The sequence below is a fragment of the Eubalaena glacialis genome, chromosome 12, assembly GCF_028564815.1.
Source record: "Eubalaena glacialis isolate mEubGla1 chromosome 12, mEubGla1.1.hap2.+ XY, whole genome shotgun sequence".
Taxonomy (NCBI): Eukaryota; Metazoa; Chordata; class Mammalia; order Artiodactyla; family Balaenidae; genus Eubalaena; species Eubalaena glacialis.
In genome coordinates, this window is record NC_083727.1 from 6,280,109 (window position 1) to 6,303,975 (window position 23,867).

The 23,867-nt window shown below is 38.9% G+C and overlaps 1 protein-coding gene across 4 annotated transcripts in view; it reads left to right on the forward strand.

Moving 5' to 3' along the window:
* The window catches only part of PRKN (parkin RBR E3 ubiquitin protein ligase), a 1,187,061-nt gene that overhangs the window by 317,176 nt on the left and 846,018 nt on the right, over nucleotides 1–23,867 (forward strand). For all 4 annotated transcript variants that reach the window (XM_061207251.1, XM_061207252.1, XM_061207254.1 and 1 more), the window contains exon 3: nucleotides 6,435–6,675. In XM_061207251.1, coding sequence (XP_061063234.1) covers nucleotides 6,435–6,675 — 241 coding nt within the window. The remainder of the gene's footprint in view (nucleotides 1–6,434; nucleotides 6,676–23,867) is intronic.

Consider the following 23,867-nt stretch of genomic DNA (forward strand, 5'->3'; position numbering starts at 1 on the left):
TTTTAAAATTAAAATCTGATAACATCATTGACTATTAAGTTAGGAAATCTTTTATCTGATAATTCTTGGCTGATCATATTATTGCTTTTCTGGGGGAAAAAATGTGTGCTATTAAAAATCCAAATGAAAATCCAAGATTTTCAGGCCTTAAAACGTAAAGTTGGGACGCAATAGGAAGTAGGGCAACCTTCCAACTGTAATTATTTTAACCATGTTTTATGATAAACAAGAGTTTAACGGGGTTGGAGAGAATGAAAATGAATGAATAATATCGAAGAGATTGAAGGCAGCCCAGTCTAATTTAAAGACCATGGAAATTTGTATAGCAAGTATAGTGATGAATGTAGATTGATCAGTGTGCTTATAAAATAAACTGGTGACTTCTCAGGTAGTCCAGTGGTTAAGACTTCGCCTTCCAATGCAAGAGATATGGGTTTGATCCCTGGTCGGGGAGCTAAGATCTCACATGCCTCGCAGCCAAAAAACCAAAACATAAAACAGAAGCAATATTCTAACAAATTCAATAAAGACTTTGAAAATGGTCCACATCAAAAAAAAAAAATCTTTAAAAACAAAATTAAAAAATAAACTCGTTAGAGGTTCTGTCTAACATGTATCCTTGTATGATGAACTCAGAAATGTGGGGAGTCCAAAGTGGGATATTTGAAAGAGCATTGGGCTCAGAGCCAGAAAACATGGGCCATGGAGCTGGCTCTTTCATTTCCTAATTATGTGTCATATTTAGGCGACTCACTAAAGCCATCTGACACATTTCCTTACCTCTGCAATGGCTGCAGCAATTGGCATGTGCTTCACAGGATCATGGAGTCGTTCAACAAACCCAGGTGGAGTGTGTACTGTGACCACCGGGTCACTACAGTAGATACTGTAGATACAGCATTAGGAAGACTTAGTATCTTTTCTTGAAGATGGGATTGTCTGGTAACAGAGAAACACATAAATAGGCAGTGCAACCCCATGTGACAAGTGCTGTCTTCTCGGGGTTTGGGATCTGCAGGGGAGCCGACTTAAAAACAGCTGAAGCTGGCACCAACCTTTGGGGGCTGCCAGCCTTGTTGCCAAGCCACCTCTACCCTCTTCTTACTTTGCATGGTTTGACTGATGCATCTATAACTGACACTGATTCTTATTTCATTGTCTTGTTGTCCTGTTTGGTTTTGTTTTTTATCAGACCCACACAAACTTTCTTCCGTGGCCTCCAGGTTGCCCCGGTCCCAGTGGCTGTCTTCTCTAGTTTTTAACATATCTGGCTCTTCGAATCATTCCTTTGTACCTGAAGCAGATCCATTGCAGCTTCCAAACCCCCCTCTTCACCATGGCCCCTATAGACTTGTCCTCCTCTGTCTGTCCCACCCACTACCTCACTGCCTCTCTGCAGCCACATAGTGGAGCTCGGGAGAGTCAGAGAAGGTTATCGGGAGTCCTTGGCCTGGGTTCCCATCCTGGTTTCATACTTAAGAGCTGGATTACGTTAAGCCTGTTATGAATTTCTCTGTGGCTCACCTTTAACTTCTGTGAAGTGGAATAGAAATGAACAACAGAGACAAGTAATGTTTAAAGAGCTTAATTTGTTCCAGGCACAGTTCTCCTGGCTTTACATACAACTCACTTCTGGATTGTAAGAGCAGCTCCCTCAGATCACTATGGGGATATTAAACAACTTACTACATCTGAAGACCTTGTAACACAATCTGGAGAATAGTCCAAAGCTTAAGCATATTATGTATTTATTTTACTTTTATTATTAATGGAATTGTTATCGGCATAGCACGGGAAAGCATTTTGTTAATATGTGACATTATTAACTATTTTTGAAACTCATTATTAATCATTTTAGAGATTATCTGTGTAACCCTTCTTTAAGTGCTTGGACAACATTCCAATAACTTTTCAATCCTTGTTAATTTTTCTTGTTAGAGTAACATTACTTATTTTTACAGTGTTTAAAAAAGTTAAGAATATCTTGAAAAGCATTATCAGGTTTTTCAAATTTTGCTTATTTTCAGTGTTCTAATTATATTACCAGGCTGTCAGATATTTGAATTCTAACTACATGTCCTCAGAAGGACTCCTTTTTGGAAAAAGAAAACTACATCAATTTCTTGTATATCGTGGAATAATGGCCAGTTGGATGAGAGGTGGTCATTGGTTGGCAGACAACTCCCGTAGATGTTTTGTTAATCCTGGGGTATCTCCAAGTCAGAGGTCCTGGAGAGAGAGCCCATGGTACTGAGCTCTCAGTCCCTGGTGGGACAACATCTCTGCTTGACGGCACAAGACCAAGCCCAGCTGGGTGAATACCCACTTGTTTTATCCACACTAAACGACTTATGTCACTGCCTTACTTGTTGAATTAATGACTTGTTATAAGGAAAACACAAATGTACTAAGTGTTTCCTCTTTGCCAAGCAATATTCTGGTTATTGAGGAAACAAAGATAAATAAGGCATTGTTTTTGCCCTGAAGAGGCTTAAAACAATGTTGGAAAACCCTGCTGTCTTCCCGTGAAAATCTCTACCTCCCAAAGCTGAGGGATCATTCATATACCAAGAGAACTAAATATTATTTTGGGCTTTGGAGTGGCTAGACAACTAAACTTTATCTAATTTATTGCCCATGGGGCATGTTATTAATGTGGCTGTGAACTGAGCTAGCGTGGTGGTGCACTCGCACCATCTGGCAAAGCCACTGCTTTCGAAAGCAACAACGTTTTCTACAAGTGAGTCAAAGAATCAAGCAGTTAATGGTCTCTGAATCATGGATGGAGTCTCAGGGAAATATGCTCTATAAATATCACTATAACTACTGAAATCTGTTTGGGGTCTTCCTACTCCCCTTTGCAGCTCTACTCTGAGCATTAGGAAAATCTGGATTTGAAAGGAAAATCTCAGTTTTTAAATTTTTTCCATATTTGTCCAATTTTAGCAGCCCCTGAGAATTTGCTCAGGTTCTTCATGTGTTTCCTGGCATCTGAGCATATGGGATATTTTTTGTATCAACTTTTAGTTCACAGAAAGCCTGGAAAGTTACCAGAATAACTGTCACATCTGTAGATTCTGCTTATTCCACCTTCTTTATACATTTTCCAAATAAGATTGTGTGAGGGGAGCAACAACCAAAAAGGATTCTGAGGTTTTATTCTGAGGTTTTATCTTTATACAAGATAAGGACCCACCCTCTTTAGTTTTCAAAACTTGTAATTGACGATAGTGATACTGACAATTATGTATTGAGTTGTGACTGGATTGGGTCTGCACTCTGTATATTTCCTTACATCTCAGAGCAGTCATTAAAGTTGGTAATATTATTGCTAATGACATATGTAGAAACTGAAGCTTATGCAAGGAAAGTAATTTGCCAAAAATCACGCAGCTAATAAATTACATCTATTTGACTTTAAATTCCATGTTCTTTCTCTGCAGTCTTCTCACTCCCCGAGGAACACTTTAGGTATTGTGTCTATGCGTCTATAGCTGTTTATATTTGTTCATTCATTCATTCTTATTTCCTCTCAGTCATTTACCTTTTCAATTCATAGACGAATTTTCTACATCTACTAGGTTCAAAGTGCTGTGTGAGGCATTCTGGTAAATAAAAGTAGAAGTGTAACCCAGTCGCTGCTCTCAAGGAATTCTAAATTAAGTTGGAGGATCAGACACACACACACACACACACACACACACACACACACACACACACACACAGTATCCAAGCTCTGATCACTGCAATAGAAGAGCATAGCAGGCAAAGATTACCAGGATTCAGATGAGAGAGAAAGACATTATTTTTATCTGGGAGGATCACATGAAGCATGTAAGTTATGACTGTGGAGAGAGGAATTTTATCTGACTGATTTTTTGAACCTTTTGAAAAGAACACAATATGGATGAAAATCTCAGGATATGTTAGGATGCTAATTCTCAATTGTTTCTCCTTCTTGCAAAGCACATGTCCTCACATGCCCACTTTTGAGTGTACTCAGATCTTGATGTTGGTTTGTTTGCTACGACTTAGGCTAAAGGCTATGTACAGTCCCTAGAGTGCTGGCCGAGCACTGAGGTGATGATAAATGGTGGTAGAACGTCTATTAGTCCAATTGGAATGGAAAATAGTGTATTGTCAGCGATTACTGCTTAATGAACAACCACAAGATCTCAGTGCCATACATTAATAACCGTCTCTTTCCCATGCATCTTCAGGTCAGCTGGGGGTCTGCAGCCTGAGCCTGCGTTTATCTGGAAGACTCTGCTCAAGCTATAGGTGGGGTTGCACTTGATCCTCTCCATGGCTTGGGCTCAGGTCTGCGCCATGTGTGCAGTTCTGGAGCCCAGGCTGAAGAGGTGGAAACTTGCAGGGATTCTTTTTTGATAGCCAGGGCAGTGGTGCAAATATACTCTAAAGCCCTGGTTCAATCACATCTGCAAATGTCCTATTAGCCAAAGCTGATCACATGGCTTAGCCCAAAATCAAGGGCAGGATGAAGGGAGATGAGAGTGAATATTTTTTGAAGAATAATATAATCTACATATATAATGGAGAGGAAAAGAAGATAAAAATCATAAGACAGTTGGTCTAGAAAGGAGAAGAGTCTAAACACACTTGAAGAAGATAGTAAGATGTTAGACTATATTTAACCAGCAATAGTGAGACACTTTAGAAAGACTATGTAGAACACACCAGAAATTCTCCTACAAAGGTTTGTGGGGAAAGACAGGAGGTAAGGAAGTAATTACAAAGCTCTTGTAATGATGAAGGCCTAAAATGGGGAGGTGACAATTGGGATGTAAAGGAGCTGAAGAAGTGAAGGGAATTTCTGAGTCAGAATTAGTTACTCTTGACACCTTGCTGGATGTAACAGTAAGGAGGAAGGTTCCAAGGTGGTGAAGCCCTCCTTAGAAAACATAGGAGAATAGTTGGAGTTTTAGGTGGGAGGGGAAGCCTTGACACTTGGATAACATGGGGGATGGTCATGCCTTGACAGAAATAGGGAATTCAGGTAGGGGCGGACTGAGGGGACAGAGATTGACACAGAGTGACCACTGCTGAGTAGGAGCAGTCCTGCGGAGAGTGGAAGCTGCGGGGACAGGCGGCAGGAAGAGAAAGTGTGTTGATGTGACCGAGACCCGAGACACGGGACCAGAGAGATCAGAGTGGGATTTGGGACCGGAGGGCATGCTGGTGACCTTCCTGAGTGGGTGAGGCTGACACCAAGCAGTGGTGTGTGGGCAAGGAGTGCTGATGAGTGTCAGGCACCATTCTTAAAAGCTTGATAGTGATAACACAGCACTTGGGGGGTTATGATTGTTACCAGTGTTGTTGTGTTCTGCGTGGGTGTTATTTAAACTTCCTAAGATGAGGGAGAATGGCAATGGGGGGTGTTGTAGAGAGAGGAGGGTGCTCGCTCTGTGGGAGGAGGGACAGACAGATGAACGACTGTTTCTACCCAGTAGATATTCTGACACAGAGATTCAACTTAAGTTAGTATAGTTTCTGTCCAAGTAAATTATCTGATGTCTAACTTTCTTTTCTTTTTTTTATGCTTTTATTTTATTTTATTTTATTTTTTATTGGAGTATAGTTGCTTTACAATATTGTGTTAGTTTCTACTAATTCTACTAAACTGTAAAGTCTCCTGTTTGTACACATTAATATATAGATACAAAACATTTTCGTAGACGTCCACTGATTTTAATTGTGAGATTGGATGAAACAGTGAATGATCCGAGAGGGCACTGGTACCCTGTCCTCTTGCTTCACTGGCCTGGTGGCGTGATTGCTAGTGATGTCTGGGTATACGTGGAGCCTACTGTAAACAAGTGTATTGTAAATTCTAGAGAAAATTGCCCTGCAGTTGGTAATAACCAACTCTCTGTGCTTTTTAAAACAGAAATGAGTGCTAGTATTTAAATTTGAAAATTATAAGGACATATTTCCAGGAAGTCAGTTTTAAAAGCATACTACTTTTCAGTATGGTTATGTATGCAGTGTGATACATGTTTCTTTCCCGCTAAATTTCATGTCCCTTTGAATATTACTTCAGTTTTCATCTGTTGTCGTGTTCCATTTATCCCCACATTTCAGTTTCTGGCCCCAGTTCAACGTTAACACACACATGTGTAGGTGTTGGCCCCTGCTGCAGGGTGAGTGTGCCTATCCTGATCAGTCAATCACACGTGTCACTTTTCTTTAAGTTCCATGACTGCATGCAGACATTGGACATAAACCAGTGTCTTTTACACACTCTAGAACTGATGACAAACTCAGCTCCTCCTGGTGTTTTAATGTCTGCCCTTTCTTGCTGTGCTTTTGTTTCACTCTCCCACAGAGCTGCGACCTGGATCAGCAAATTCAGCTTCTCCTGGTGTTTTAACGTGTGCCCTTTCTTGCTGTGCTTTTGTTTCACTCTCCCACAGAGCTGTGACCTGGATCAGCAGAGCATCGTCCACATGGTGCTGAGACCCCAGAGAAGAGTCCCAGAAAGGAGCACGGCTGGAGGGGACAGCGCACAGAGCACCGCGGGGGGCTCTGAGAGGGAGCCTGAGAGCCTAACTCGTGTGGACCTCAGCAGCTCCGTCCTCCCAGCCGACTCAGTGGGTCTGGCTATTATTCTGAAGGATGACAACGAGAATGGTGGCCCACCAGCTGAAAGGCCAGGTAATTGACTGGCTATGGCTAGTAAAGCATTTTGTGTGGTAAAATCTCCACAAAGAATGGCCTCACTATGTGTGTATTTAGTTCGTGGCAAGTTCTAAATCACCAGCAGGAGACACGACTAGCAGGAGAGTACGTGGATGTAAAATTTGAGGGGACACATTTAATAAGTACAACGAAACAGAGCTATCATATTAAGAATGAACATAAGGGATGGGGAAGGTGTCAGGACCATGGTGATAGTATCTTGGGTTTACTTTTGGAGGAACTAGGGGTGGTGGGGACATGTGATACATTGTGCTAGGCTCAAAATATATGATTAAGGTACCTATATGTCCCTCTCAACTTTTGCCTTTGTTTTCTTCTATTTCTTATTTTCTTAAAATACATTTTGGTTGATTATGTTTCTGATGATATAGAGAAATTTTAAAAAAGGAGAAAGAGAACTTCAGAGGTAATTTTAGTCATTCGCATGTTCTAAGAACAAATGACAACGTCAATAATATCCTTTGTGTGAAAGAATTCTTCCTTCTTTATGCTACAGCCCATTTCAAAAGTTTGTTTTGGCATGAATGACAATCGCTTTATTATTTTGACAATATTAGTATGTTTCCCTTAGTCTTTTATTCTCCAGTCTAAATAGTCAAAGGTACAACAGGATTATTTTTGACTGTGTGTGACAGAAAACACAAAATAATAACAATGACTTGGCAAGGTAGAAGTTTATTTCTCTCCCACATGCAATAGGTGAAGACGTAAGCAGCCCTGGGCTGGTATGGCTTTCACAGTGTCAGAGACTTCTGGAACCAGCAAGATGGAGGCCTCTTGCTAAAATTACTAAATAAAATTTAATTAATATTTTTAAAATCATAGATGAGATTGAAAAAAAAAAGAAAAAGGAAATTTTCCAGGGGTAAGTGAAGAAGTAGAAACAACACAGCTGTCTTTAAATAAAGGAATGAATAAACCAAGAATTTAAGTGCATGGTGCTCTGGTGGCCCTGAGGTGGTTGTGGAAGGAATGAAGGCTTCATGTCCTTTACATGCACTGGGCACCTAGGGGACTGAAAAAATAACTGAGAAATGGGGAAAATGAGATAAACCTAAACCTCTCAATACCTATGTTGTCCACAAGGAGGAATTAATATAAATATCAGACCCAGGCTTTGGCACATCTGATGTTTCAAGCAGAATGTACGTAAAAGCATTCCAGAGAACACTCGGGGGTCATGGCCTCCAGAGATGAACAAGCCCTACTGAAGGGGTCCTCATGATACCCATTATAAATCAAAGAAAGGGATATTCTACCCTGAGTGGAGGAGAGCATACACCATAAACTAGAAAATTGGTTTCCCCCAAAACATGAGAAAATAAAATGACAATTTGAAACAGAATAAAAACAAAAATGTTTTATGTTAATTAGGACATAAAATAAAAAATTGAAATCAAAACACAAAACAGACATAATAGAAAAAGATAGCTATTGAATAGAACATAAATTTAACTATTAGAATGAAAAAAAATCCTCAACAGATTGGTTAAAAGAGCAACTTGTCAATGCCAAAGAGACAATTAATGAATTGGAAGATATATATGAGGGAATCGCCCATAATGTGACACAGGTTAAAATGTAAAAAAGTGGTTTTAAAGACTAGGAGTTTGGACTTAGATGGCCTAACTTATATCTGATAGGAAATCTTTAGAGCAGGGGTCCCCAACCCGTGGGCCGCGGACCCGTACCGGTCGTGGCCTGTTAGGAGCCCGGGCCGCACGGCAGGAGGTGAGCGGTGGGCAAGCGAGCTAAGCTTCATCTGCCGCTCCCCATCTCTCCCCATCGCTCGCGTTACCGCCTGAACCACCCCCCACTCCCTGTCCGTGGAAAAATTGTCTTCCACGAAACCGGTCCCTGGTGCCAAAAAGGGTGGGGACTGTTGGTTTAGAGCAAAATTAAATCCTTATGTGCATTATCTGAACATTAATAATAATATAAGCAGAATAATTATCATTTATAGGTATTCACATATTTTAATGTTTCCTAATGTTTGTGATTCTACTATCTTGTCACTGGTATTTATCTGAAGATTTAAAAAGTAGAATCTTATTATTTTATTTTATTATAAAATTGCCTTCAGTCTTCTTGAGAGTTTTATTTTATGATTAATAAATTTGGAATTATTGGCACCTTCCATTGTTTCTCTTGCTAGATCATAATACTTCTACTGAAGAAAATATTCTCTTTCTACAGTGATTGAGATACCGGTACACTCTCAGCAAATTCTGCTAAATGTCTAATATTCTACTTAGATTTTAAGTGAAATATGTAATTGTTTCAACCCAAACAATAGATTAAAGAAACTCTCATAAATTTACATAGTACAGTAGCACTGTTGCAAGAGCTTGCAGGCTACTGTATGCTTGGTTATTGGACTGTTTAACCTTAACTTTCCATACAGACCTCATGTAGTCTGACCTCTAATCACCCTGTTTCTCATTTACCCACTGACCAGTGGTGGCCTGTTAGCTGCATGTATTTTGCTGGCTGGGGACTGGCTTTGGCAACACTTGCTGGCATGCCAGGTGGCCAGCATCCTATTGTGCGTCTCCTTCCATCACCACAGATCAGGAGTGAGCTCTCCTGTTACCTTTCCTGTGCTGAAGGGGTGGTGTAAGTTATGTTGCATCTGGAAAGAATCAGGCAAAAAAATATGGGTTATTCCAGGTCAACTTTAGGACTTTATTCTGCATTGAACTGAAACTCTGAACTGCAAGGAGTCATCCCTTAATCTTCTGAAGTGGAAAGAATCATCTCCTTTTCAGAACTTTCATACCTCTTATTATTTTCTATTTTGTACTCTAGTTCCTTCTGTATATACTTTATCTCTTTGAGGACAGGATATTTGTTCAATTTACTGTAGTTTCCCACAAAATCTCTAAGAAAAAATGGTGATCAATGTTTCCTAAATTATGTAAAACTGTAAATGTAATAAGCCATTCATCAGAATTTTCTGTGTATTTAACTTTTAGAACTAATGATTTGTTCAACAGTATACAGAGAAAAATGAAACTTCACCTCTTAAAATATCTTGTTAATTTTACTGCTTGAATGAATGGAATACCTTGAATGGGATTATTTGAAATGACTGTGGGCAAACGACGTGCTTATACAATTTTTTTTTTTTTAATAAAAATGACAGTTTAGAGTTCCTAGAGCAGTGACTCACAAACTCTAGTGGGAATGTTTGTTCAATGCTTATTCCAGGGCCAGAAAGTCTGATTCCATTAGCTGAGGACAGAGATTCAGAAATCCTGGTGCTGAGCACACTCCAAGAAATGCTGCCCTATAGCAAATGTTTTCCCACCTTTCAACTGTGAGTGCTACCTAGAGTCTTCAGCCAGGTGGGAGGAAGGTTGGGAAAGACAGGTGGACAAACCAAGTCAATCCATAGTAGCAAGAGCAGGCTCATAATTACCAGTTTTATATACGAAGCATCTACAGTGCATTTCATTTGGGGAAAAAAAAGAAAAAAGGTCCCTGGTTGAAAAATGTTTGAAAACTTCTGCCTTTAAGAAAGAAATTTAAGAGAAATAAACCCAATTTTCTGCATGTTTCCAGGGTATTTGAATTAGACAAGGAAGAATTTAGGTGCTCGCCAAACGTGAGAGGGCTCTAAAAGGTGGAGAGCTGGGCTACAGCCACAAAAGTAGATGCAACAAATAAGAACTGCAACTTGAGAGCATGTCTTTCAGGGATTTATAGGTGCAAAAGATAATTGGTCAATGTAAGAGGCATTGTCATGATCTACATTAATAGTCAGTTTATACTATTTGTATTTAGAAGCTAGGACATGTTAGATTATGATTTTTAAGAGGAAGTCAAAGAACTGAAATGAGTCATTTAAGAATTCCTTAAAGCAGTGGTTCTCAAGGTTCAGTACTCATTGGTGTCACCTGAGGGCTGGGTCCAGCTCAGTCTTCCTGGAGTGGTGACTGAGAATCTGCATTTCTAACAAGTTCCCAGGTCTTGCTGAAAGTATGGTTCCAGGAGCCATGCTTTGAGTAACACTGTCCTACACAGTAGGAATTTGTATTGGTTTAAAATATTTTTATTGTATATTATTTTATAAACATTTGAATAAGAACATCGAGTAAGCTATTCCTGGACTCCAAGGAACCCATGCATGAACTAAGTTCACATATTATGTTTGTGTTTCCTTAAAGAAACACCATTCATCCCCTCCTGATAATCAGATGAAAGAAGCTGTTGGATCTAGGAAAAAATAGGAATATTCTCCAATATTTGTCATGCAGTTAGCTAACTACTTAAACAAATAATTAGAGAATCCCTACTCTGTGCCAGGCACAATTCTAGGTGCTGGGATGTAGCAGGAAATAGTAACAGCAAAATTACCAACCCATTTGGATCTCATTCTAGTTGGGAAGAAGATAATAAACAAGCAAACAAACAAAAAGCCAAATAGCTAGTAAGTATGTGTTCTCTGGTGAAAAAATTAGCATAGTAAAGGGAATACAGAGTGTTGGAAAGGGTGCTCTTTTATATAAGGTGGTCAGAGGCCTCTCTCATGAAGTGACAATTGAGGAGAGCATTTCAGGGAGCATCCATTCAGGAATCTCAGGTAGAGGGGACAGCGAGTGTATGGACCCAAGGCAGGACCATGCTTGGAAAGCAAAGAGGACGGTGTGGCTGGGGCAGAGGAAGTGAAACAGTAGGAGACAGGAAGTCAGAAAGGAAGACAGTAATACATGATCACAGTTGAAAGTGAAGACAATCTAATCAGAAAGTTTTACTCCTGTCAGCTAATGTTGAAGCTGAAATTCTGAGGATGACATGCTGCAGGGCTGAAAGGAATGGTAATTAGTATTCCTCTCCTTCTTCCCCTCCCTCTCCTTCAACAGAATCCACACCAACCTCCTCATAATCCTTCTCCAGGGCAGCCATGTCCTCACAGGCCTCAGAAAACTGTAGGCTGTGTAGGGTCTTGTAGGCCCTAGATTTTACCCTGGTGAGAAGGGAGCCACTGGAGGAGTTTTGAGAGATGGAGTGACATGATGTGACTTAGGGAATGTTCACCTTGGCTGCTTGTGAATAAACTTCAGGATGCCAGGGTAGAAGCAACAGGATCAGTGTTTCAAATCTTCAAAATACTGTAACACCCATGACATCAGGAACTGGTGGTAATGATAGTCAACATCTATGAATGCTTATCCTGAACCTGGCACTGTCCTAAGCCCTGCTTCCATGAAATGTCTTGTTTAATTCTTCAGAAACCCCATCAGGTAGAATATATTAATATCCTCCTAATAGATGGAAAGTAGTATCAGATCATTTGAGGAATGAATCCAAAGGAAGACTCTGTTAAGGACTGTCTTACTCCAAACCTTGTGTTCAACATGTCCACTAGTCTGTATTCATTTAAATATACATATCAGAAGGAATGAATGAGTTTTTGCTTTTCTTCTAGATATTTTGGTTATAAAGGTTGAAGAATCATGTTAATTGTTAATTTTAGCCAAGTAGTCAAATTTTAAAACTCAACTTTTATATCACAAAGTATACTATTTTTTCATAATTTTGAGGTCTTTAAAAAGAAAACTTTCATTAATTTTATCCAGTTCTTTCTAAGTCTCATTGCCCCAGTTTACTAACAAAGCATTTCATTAGTTTTGAAGAACATTTTCCTTTACAATAATTATACATCTTTTTACTAAATGAAAGAGATTACTTTCGATGAAGCATTACATGCTGGAATGAATTTTTGTTTGTTTGTTTTGGCTGCCCCACGCTGTACGTGGGATCTTAGTTCCTGACCAGGGATTGAACCCATGCCCCCTGCAGTGGAAGCTTGGAGTTTAACCACTGGACCACCAGGGAAGTCCCTGGAATGAATTATTGAAATAGAACTTGAAAAGGTAAAATAGAAAAAATTAAAAATAGACAAATGTTTAAAAAAATTAAGAATAAATTACCTCTGCCACTCCTTGTCAACATTATACTGAAAGTCCTAGCTAATGCAACAAGTCAATAAAAGGAAACAAAAGGTATACAGATTGGAAGGAATCATAAAACTGACTTTGTTCACAGATGATGTGATTGTCAATGCAGAAAATCTAAAGGATTTGACAAAAAAAGCTTTTGGATCTAATAAGTGATTATATCAAGATTGCAGGATACAAGGTTAATATTAAAAGAGTCAGTTGCTATCCTGTATACCAACAATGAAAAAATGTAATTAGAAATTAAAAACACAGTACCATTTACATTAGCACCCCCTAAAATGAAATACTTAGATATAAACCTAACAAAATATGTACGGGATCTGCATGAGGAAAATCACACAACTTTGCTGAAAGAAATCAAAGAACTAAGTAAATGGAGTGACCTTCCATGTTCACGGATAAGAAGACTCAATATTGTCAAGACATCAGCTTCCCAGCTTGACATACACAATTACAGTCAAAATCTTAGCAAGTTATTCTGTGGATATCAGCAAACTTATTCTGAAGTTTAAATGGAGAGGCAAAAGACCCAGTATAGCCAACACAGTATTGAAGGAGAAGAGAAAAGTCAGAAGCTTGATGCTCTCTGAAGTTAGGAGTTCCTATAAAGCTACAACAATTAAGAGAGTGTAGTAGTGGTGAAAGAATACACAAATAGTTCTACAGAACAGAGAGCCCAGAAATAGACCCACATAAACATGGTCAGCTGATCTTTGACAAGGAGAAAAGGCAATATGATGGAGAACAAATAGTCTTTTCAACAAATGTGCTGGAAGAACTGGACATCCACATGCAAAAAAAAAAAAAAAAAACTACACAAAGATTTTACACTTGTCACACAAAATATATGACTCAAAATGGATCAGAGACCTAAATGTAAAACATGAAACTAAAACACCTGGAAGATAACATAGGAGAAAATTTAGATGATCTTGAATGTGGTAATGACTTTTTAGATACAACACCAAAGGCATGATCCATGAAATAAACAAATGATAAGCTGGACTTCATTAAACTTAAAATTGTCTGCTCTGTGAAAGACAATGGCAAGAGAATGAAAAGATGAACCACAGATGGGGAGAAAATATTTGCAAAAAAGACATATTTAATAAAGGACTGTTATTCAAAATATACAAAATCTCTTAAAACTCAACAATAATAAAATGAACAACCTGTAAAAAATTGGCAAAAGACCTGAGTAGACACCTCACCAAAGAAGATATACAGATGGCAAATAGCCATATGAAAAGATGTTCAATATCATGTCATTAGGGAATTGCAAATTAAAAAAGCAATGAGATACCATTACACACCTATTAGAATGACTAAAATCCAAAACACTGACAACACCAAACACTGGCTGGAATATGGAGCAACACCAACTCTCATTCCTGCTGGTGGGAATGTAAAATGGTACAACCACTTTGGAAGATGGTTTGACAGTTTCTCACTAAACTAAACACACCATACAATCCAGTGATTGTGCTCCTTGGTGTCTACTCCAATGAGTTGAAAACATATGTCCACACAATAATCTGCATACAGATGTTTCTAGCAGCTTTATTCATAATTGCCAAAATTTGGTAGCAATCAAGATGTTCTTAAATAGGTAAATAGATAAACTCTGATATATCCAGACAATATTACTTAGTGCTAAAAAGAAATAAGCTATCAAGCCATGAAAAGACATGGAGGAACCTTAAATGCATATTACTAAGTGAAATCAAGTTGAGAAGCCTAATACTGTATGATTCCAACTATATGACGTTCTGGAAAATAGAAAACTATGGAGACAGTAAAAACATCAGAAGTTGCCGGGGGTGTGTGTGGGGAGGGATGAATAGTCAGAGTACAGAGGATTTTTAGGACAGAGTAACTATTCTGTATGATAAAATGGTAGACACCATGTCATTATAAAACCCATAGAATATAAAATACTAAGACTGAACCCTAAAGCAAATGGTGGACTTTGAGTCATAATGATGTGTCAATGTAGGTTAATTAGTTGTAACAAGTGCACTACTCTGGTGAGGGATGTTGATAGTGGGGCAAGCTGGCGTGTGTTGGGGAAGGGGGTATATGGAAACTCTCTGTACTTTTTGATCAGTTTTGCTGTGAACCTAAAATTGCTCTAAGAGATAAAGTCTATTAAAAATAAATTAAATTGCTTTTAAGACTTGAGCCCTGGATACATACTGTAGATACATCATGATTACTAGAGAGTATGTTCTTATCAGCAATTTTTTTGCCAGTGGTTGAATGTATTACAAGACGAAAGTTATTCTGGGATTATGAATGAGTTAGCACCTGCCAAATACAAATCAGTAATGGAAGCCTGCTAATGGAATAAAGTGATGAACTTCAGACTTAGTTCTCATTTTATCCAAAAATCAAATCTCAAGTACTTGAAAATATGTATTATATATACTAATGACTTTAAGCCAGAGGGTGTGAATTTCTTGGTGCATTGGACAGCTTTAAACCTTCCCTGAAACAACAAAATTTTGGCAGTCATACTAGAGCAACTCAAAGTCACATCAAATTATTAAAAATACATTATGATTCTGCAAGTACTTGATTTTTTCTCCAACAAAGAAAATTTTACTATTACATACTCTTTCAATATTATAAGTGAAAACACAGAAAATGATGTTTCAGTGTAGTGGGAATTTTGCCAACCTGACATATTTTTGGGTGGGTTTTTGAGGTAAGGAAAATAGTCCTATATTCCTTTCCAAGAAGTATGAACACCATTCCAAAAGCAGAATGAGTTGCTCTTTCCTCTTTATTGTACTTTATATATACAGTTGGCCCTCCGTATCCCCGGGTTCCACATCCATGGATTCAACCAACTGGGGATGAAAAATATTTAGAAATAAAAAATTCCAGAAAGTTCCAAAAAGCAAAACTTGACTATGCCAATCACCTGGCAACTATTTACATAACATTTACATTGTATTTACAACTATTTACATAGCATTTGCATTGTATTAGTTATTATAAGTAATTTGGATATGATTTAAAGTACACAGAGGATAAGTGTAGGTTATATGCAAATACTACACCGTTTTATATAATGGACTTGAGCATCCACGGGTTTTGGTGTGTGAGGGGGTTCCTGGAACAAATGCCTCATGGATACCGAGGGATGACTTAGTTCAGTGTAATTAATTACTTGTCACATTTTTGCTTTCCACTTTGAAGGTACGCTTGTCAGATTCAAGTAAGTCTCATACACTTTGTACCTTCATTGCCTGGAACATGGATGGTACTGGATATATTGTCATACTGCCAAAAAGTTTTATTCAACATATAAGGCGACTCTTACAGCTCTTCAATTCTTGCTCATCGCATATGGCAGGGGAAAACGGTGAATAACTGCATGTGGGTAGCATGGTGTGATGTGCCATGGGGTATCCAGAGTGCAAGTAACAGTTCTAAGCCTGAGGAAATCAAAATGCGTTAAGGGGCAGGTTAGAGATCATCAAGCACTCCACACACAACAGTGTAGGTGTCAACCAAATAGTTCCCTCATTTGCTGTTTTCAGCCATCTTCTGAGTACTTCTTTTATTATTACCATCATCATCATCATCACTGTGGCAAAGAACACATAACATGAAATTTACCATCTTAACCATTTCTAAGCGTACAGTTCAGTAGTGTTACGATATTCACATTGTTGTGCAACCAATCTCAAAACATTTCCATTTTGCAAAACTGAAACTCTGTACCCATTAAACAACAACTCCCTGTTTCCCCATCCCTGCAGCCCCTGGCAACCACCATCCTATTTTCTACCTCTATGAATTTGACTACTCCAGATACCTTATATAAGTGGAATCATACTCTGTCTTTTTGTGACTGGCTTATTTCACTTAGCATGATGATCCACCTGTTTTTAGCATGTGTCAGAACTGCAAAGAACTTCTTGTGTATAATAAACTGGCAACAGGAGATCCAAGGGTTAATGAGAAGACCAAGATCCTCAAGTAGCTCACATCTTAGAATATGTATGTATATAAATTAAAATGAAGTGAGTTCTGAAAAAGAGGTAAATCAAAGTAATATGGGGACGTTGAGGAGGGAGAGGCTAAGACAGGCATCCTAGGTGGGCTTTGAAAAACAAGAAGAATTTGCCAGTGGTGGGGGGCTTTGGAGGATGGGGGAAGAGGTTAGTTGCACTCGGAGAGGGGGATGAGCTTGGGTAGTTTTCAGACAGTGACGGCCATAGCTGGGTTCTATTATGGCTTCAGAGGATTGATGGTAACAGAAAGGTGTCTGGGGCTGAGGGGTGGCAGAGGAGTGATTCCTGTGGTGGAGAGCTCTGAGTGCCAACACTTTCAGTGACCAAAGACGGACTTGATAACTTTCAGTCACATCTTTCTTTCTCTGCTGGTGTTTAAGAAAGCGTTCCACACATGATGAATTTTTTTTTAAAATACATAAGAGATATGCAGTCAAGTAAAGCTGGAAGAAGTGCCAGTGTGTCCTTTTCTGGGTGTCAGAGAATACAGAGAGGAAACTCCAGCCGCTGCATGGGTGAGCGGTTGACCTCAGGGAGGACTCCATGCCGGCTGGGTGGGGTGAGCTCACTGCCCAAAACGGGGAAGACAGACTGAGGCTGGCCTTCTTACTCTGCGCCTGCTTCATGCCTGTTTCGGCACACGTGACTCTGTTGGACATGTTCTTGGTTGTTGTTGTCTCTTTTAGAACATAAGCAGTTAAAAATGAGCTGTAGGGGAGAGTGGTGGGAAATGACGGTGTTAAAAGTTTTTAAGGTTCAGTGTGGTACTGACTTGCTGGGGACCTCGGGATGTTTCAATTTTTCTGAAGTCCCCTCTGCAGAGTAATAGTGTGATAAAAAGGGGGGTGGAGAAGTTGCCCCTAGACTAAATGAGGTCTGACCTGACCGCGTGCTCCTTTCATGCAAGGCCTCTAGGGCTGTGCGGTGCACACCTCTCCCTCTCCTGGGGGTCTCCAATGCTCCGTAAGGTAGAGCCTTTACAGTTTTGCTCTTGGAGCCTGGAGGACTTTCGGAGGATGTTGGACAAGTGCCAAGATGGTAAGATTTGCACTTGACAAGAGAGTGGGAGCTGAGGCAGGATATTTTCAGCCGGTGAAGTCTGTCTTGGGACTCGTTGGAGCATTCTAATTATTGCAGAATGTGCCAGAAATGCAGGCAGGCAGCTGGATTCCATTTTTTTTTTTAAATTTGGTTAGAAGGAAGAGAAAGAAAAAAATTACAAATTAAGTGGTAAACATTGACTGCTTATAATAAACTCTTTTAAAACTTCCTAAATTTTGTGAAACATTTATTGAAGGTATTGTTTTGTATGACCTGGAGCTTCCAAAAATTTTACACCTAATTCAGGCATGTTTGTTCCATCTATGGAAATTAGTAAAATGTCCTTTTAATAAAAGAAATTGAAACTGTCATGACAAGTTAACAAACTATCAGGACCTTCTTTTTTTAATTCACTTTTTAGGTGATACCATAGAATCAAGCCCAAACTCCTACACCTTCTAAATCTATTGAACTATAATTAATTTTCCTAATGATACTCCTAAACCTCTGTAAGATCTTAAAAGTTCTTCCTCAATCCCCAAAGATTAAATTAAATTTACTACCTTTGGTGTTAGAGGTGTGATATTACGCTCTGATTCTTTGCAAGTTCGTGCTCTATCTTCTCTGTGTATGATAATTAAACTCACCAGAACATGCAGTCCGTCAGTGGAGTTGTAATTTGCTTGGGAATCAAATGGCCAATTGTTTGGCTAGTGGATTAAATGAAAATCCTTTGAGCCTGGAATATTTTTTATATCCTAAGTGTTTCCCACAGTAACTGTCTCTTGGTAGGCCCTTAATAAATGTTTGCTGTTGCTGGAAAATACTATCGGAAAAGGTGATAGGCGTTTGTTTCTAGTCGTTGAGCGAATGCGCAAGTACCCCAGGGTGCGATGGGTCTGTGACACAGAGACTAAGCTTGGTGGCAAAGCTGACTGAGCCTCATCCTGGCTCTGCTTCTTACCAGCTCTGTGACCTTGGACAACTTACTTTTTGCCGCTCAGAGTGTGGCTTGTGGGCCAGCAGAATCAGCGTCACTTGGGAGCTTGTCAAACGTGCGGATCCTGAGGCTCTATCCCAGACCTCCTGAATCAGAAACTGCGTTTTAATAAGGTCCTCAGGCGAGTCATGCACGATTCGAAAAGCACTGGTTTTCTTAACATGCTGGGCCTGTTTCCCCATTTATAATATAGAGATACTGAATTACCTACCTCATAGAGTTGACTCCAGCTACTTCACGACCAGAGCTTACACCAGTGCCTGGCATATACTGAATATTTAATAACTTTTAGCCATTTTTGTAACTCTTCCTTTTTCTAGCTCACATGATCAAAAGGCCTGATATTGGGCCTGGGCTCTAAAATCAATCTAAGTTTATAGATCCAGGGCTACCTGCATCGATTCATTAAAAAAAGCAGAAGGCAGGTCCCCCATTCCACATTCCGGAGACTTCCTACTCATGAGACTACCTTCTTTCTGCTTATTCTGCTTTTGGAGTAGGGGTTTTATTTTATTTTATTTTATTCATTTATTTATTTGTTTGTAAGTGTTGTCACTTCCACCACATATTTAGGAGCAAATTAGAACAGTGGGTATTCCAAGATAATGAGGAATGACATCAAGAACAAAACTTCCTCTGGCTGTTCTCCTAGAATTTCATGTTTTCATTGCCTTCCAGCCTTAAATCACGTATGGTATTGTTGGCTTTTTTTCCTCATATTCTGTTAGGCAATGTACTGCTACTTTTAGAATATTCCATCAGAAAATACAATTAATTTTTGGCTTTTGACATCTGTATTTGGTCATTGGGAACCACATGGACAGAAATGAAGCTTCAATAAGGCAAAAAAAAAAAAAAAAAGATGAAGTTGTTTTAATTTTTTTCTACTGGAACTTGCTCAAAGGACCCTTTTTCTCCGTGCAGTATTTTGAAAGAGCAGATTACCTGGGGACTGATCACAGATGTGGACCACAGGGGACTTTATCAACCTGACCCTGACAGCCAGTGACAGATGAGAGCAGTATAGAGACAAATTAGTGTTGAGCATAGTGACTCAGACAGAGCTTAGGTTCTGGGTGAGCAAGAATATGGCACACATGGATTCAGATTTGATCAACTGGGCACATGTTTCAGACTAGAGTCATTGTGCGAAACAACACACTGGGCACTGAATGCTGCTGATGTCTTTTTGATGTTTACATGAATCTAATATATGGATCCTGATATGGGTCTAAAAGTATTCATCCTTACATAACTGCAATAAAAAGAGGTGCATGCATTTTCATGATGTTCTGCTTTTCAAAGACAAGGTACTTTTCACTAACCTACTGACAAACCAAGGCAAACATTTTAACCTAGGGAGATGGCTTAGGCAAGTGTGATTTGCCAATCTGCACGGATTGCTGCTGTTTGCCATGCAATTTTTTTATTGTCACTAAGAATGTAAAGACACAGCTTAGTGAGTGAGACTTCTGCCTGAGGAGTTATTTATAAAAGCTGCTTGTTGTGTGGATTTCTGATGCCAATATGAGCATTTTGATGATAAAGAGCCAGCCAGAATTCTCTGATTGTAGCTGATGGCTGTGACAACACCTTTCTTTAAAAATCATTGAATCATTTGATACTATTATTTTATTTTACTTAACAAGTAAATACAACCTTGGGGAAAGATAGACCAAGAGTACTAGGAACTAGAATTGTTCCATGGGTAGTGAGGCAACATAATTCAAATTGACCGTATAGGATTTTCCTTCATGAAAATGAGAAAGATTATATCTATTACTAAATATTTTATGCTTTAATTAATACTGCTGGCATAGCTGCCATACTTCAGATGCGTCACCTTTTCTGATAAAGTAATAACCATAGCTTTAATTCCTTTGTTTAATCTAATCTCTTTGTGTCAATAAGAAATATTATATCTCAATAAAATGTTGCACATCTTCAGTGATACTAATTTAGGGCTATTGTATGATTGCACATTTCTACCACTTGCTACTTATTACGGAGAAACATTAGAGCCTTTTGTAATTTTTCATTAACAGAACAATCCAGTATTTTTCAGACCTGTTTTTCCTGGCTTCTGTTTATCATTTTCATAGGTATCTTTTTTCTTCTGGACTTCATGGCAAATAATTTTTCTTGTTTGTGTGAAGAAATTTGCTCTTCTAACATAGTTAATCTAATAGATTTACCACATACAAATAAGATTATAAACAGCAGAGTGGCTCACACAGGTATACAAGCCCCAGTGGGAAGTAAATTTCAAGAGACAGGATTTCAAGTTTTCTAGGCTGTCCACAGCCCCTAACACAGTGCTTGACATGCAGTAGATCAGGGGTCCCCAACCCCCAGGCCTCGGACCAGTACGAGTCCTCGGCCTGTTAGGAACCTGGCCGCAGAGCAGGAGGTGAGCGGCGGTAGAGTGAGCAAAGCTTCATCTGCTGCTCCGCGTCGCTGGCATTACCGCCTGAACCATCCCACCATCCCCCGCCCCCCTCCATGGAAAAATTGTCTTCCACGAAACTGGTCCCTGGTGCCAAAAAAGTTGGGGACCACTGCTAGATGCTTAATAAATGTGTTAAATGAATAAAAACAACATTTATTCGTCCATCATTTGACGCCTCTTTGAGACTGAGGAACGTAATTCATTTGGATACAAGATTCTAAATTGTGGGAGAAGTTTAGATTTCTGAAGCAAGGTCCAGTTCTTTTGTCAGAGACAAACAGGTATCTTAATCATTGCAATCAACATTACAAGGTACTCTGACTTCAAAATTCTATATACAAATAGTTAAATCTTATTCCCAACTCCTCCACCTCACAAATACATGCAAGCATTATGATGCACCTTCCTCAATTTGTTTTGTTGCAGTGACATCATTTAGTGCCACCATCTTTGAATCACAATATCCTACACATTGCTTATTTTTCCCATAAATTAAAATTCAATTTATGACAGTCCTAAAAAATAAAATAACAAGTTTCCTTCCTCTTCATACATTCTTATACTATTTACTATTATCTTTACTTTTGTGTAAATTTTTCAAAGTACCAACTAAAGAAAAGCGCCTTCTAGCATTTAAGTGTGTGTATGTGTGTGTGTGTGTGTCTGTGTGTGTGTAATGAAGAAATGTTAGGATGAGATTGCTGGATTAGATACAACACTGGTTAATGTCTTACAGGGCAATAAACCTTTCTCTCTGGAGTTATCTATTACACTGGACAGGAAATATGACCCATGTGAATGGGACTCTGTTGTCCAGGTATGGAACTTGTTTTCTTGTGAGGTCTTTGTAGGCATTGGCTATAAGTGTAAAGCCAATTACCATCCCTTAACAACGTGCTGTCATGCCATAGTGTGAGAAAGTGAGAATTCTTCTCAAATATGACTCTCCATGTGTATCCTTTGTTACACAATTAATTTGTTCAATTATATCCTGGTAAGATGAGAACAAATTTTTATTGAACCTATGCAAATAACTGTTGCCATGGAGAGTAAAGAGGTTCAGTCAAAGTATTGTTTTATGAATTTTGAGGGCCAGTGAAAATCAGATACTATTTATAAATGTTTCAGTTCAGGAAACAAAGTCATAGTCTGCTAAATTTAAGGTGAGATAAATGAAGAAAAAGATCTTAATATTCCCATAAAAAAAGAACCTTAAAAGCAATACAAGTAATATTCAAGACAAATAACCATAAGTAAATTTCCCTCATCAATTTAGTTATTCTCATGTAATTAACTCTTGTTTTGTTGGATCTTGGGTTAGTGGTTTTGTCATGAGTTCTGGAATTCCTGATTTATTCCACTGGTACAGTCTGAAAGCTGTCAAGCTGATGTCAACTCTAAGCCTGTAACTGAGAGTCTGTTTTTTGACTGTAGTTCAGAGCACCTGGCACAGTCCTTTCTCTGAGGCCTGAGACTGCCCTTCTGTGACGAGTACACAAGCTAGGGCCTGTGGTTTATAGAGTGCTTTCAGGGGAGCCTCAGATGGAATCAGAAACCAGTTTCATAATAAGGAAAGGCTAGGTTGATTATGACAGTGACCAATATCAGAATGAGGAGAGTAACATCTCCCTTTGTAATACAGACCACGACTGTTTCATAAGGGTTTGATCAATGTTTCTTTTGAGGGTAAGACCATGTAATGGGAAGCAAGGGAATCTTCATGGCCCCCTGTAAAGGGTTCAGTTAATGAAAGATTTATATGAATGACATTTTATCTATACAGACCAAACCTAGGGAAGGCTGAGAGTCTCTTCTAACTTGATAGCTCATTCCAGTAATGTTGAGGCATTAAGAAAATATGAAGCCTACCACACAAATCCAGTGATTTCTAACCCCTCTCTCCAGGGGCCCTCTGGGAAATTCAAAGACATTTGTAAGTATAGTATATTCTGAAATTATTACTTTAATTGTTTATTAAAATTAAATTTTAGATCTGAATTTTAGTAGGCAAGATCAAAGGAATGATCAGAGGAGGTTTGATCATTGGTTATAATAAAGTCCTAGGCTCCTGAGAAACAATACTTTGGTTATCTAGTTAATCAAAGTAACAATAAAATATTTTAAAATAATTGTATAAGGCAACATGATTAAAACAAACCTTAGTTCATTCACAAGTGAGGAAACTTAAAAATTATCTATCAAAAATAAAATCAACACAAAGCAGATATTGTTCTGGTGGGATATAGAATCTCCATTTCCTGGACAGTTTACACAGATGGGACAAATAATATTTTCTGTGCTTTACTAAGTGTTCTAAGGTGAATTTATCACCTCAACAAAGAAAAAGTGTAATTCTAATATTACTGAGTCCAACCTCACACTGCTCACTGCACAACAGACCAGTAAATCGAGAGACAAGTTGTTGGGGCAAAGGAATAGCGACTTTGTTCAGAAAGCAGGCAGACCGAGAAGGTAGTGACCATCCTAACTCAGGCAAGATGGTTCTTTTATACTAGAAGGGGAGGGATTAAGTCCAACATTTCCTGGTTCCCGTCAGCCTCCAGAGGGGACGTGTTAATTTCCTCCTTCCTGCAGTCATTCACAGGTGGGCCTGGTCAGGATGCTTCCTGTGAGCTAAACAAAGGTATTCTAACTTAATGCTCATC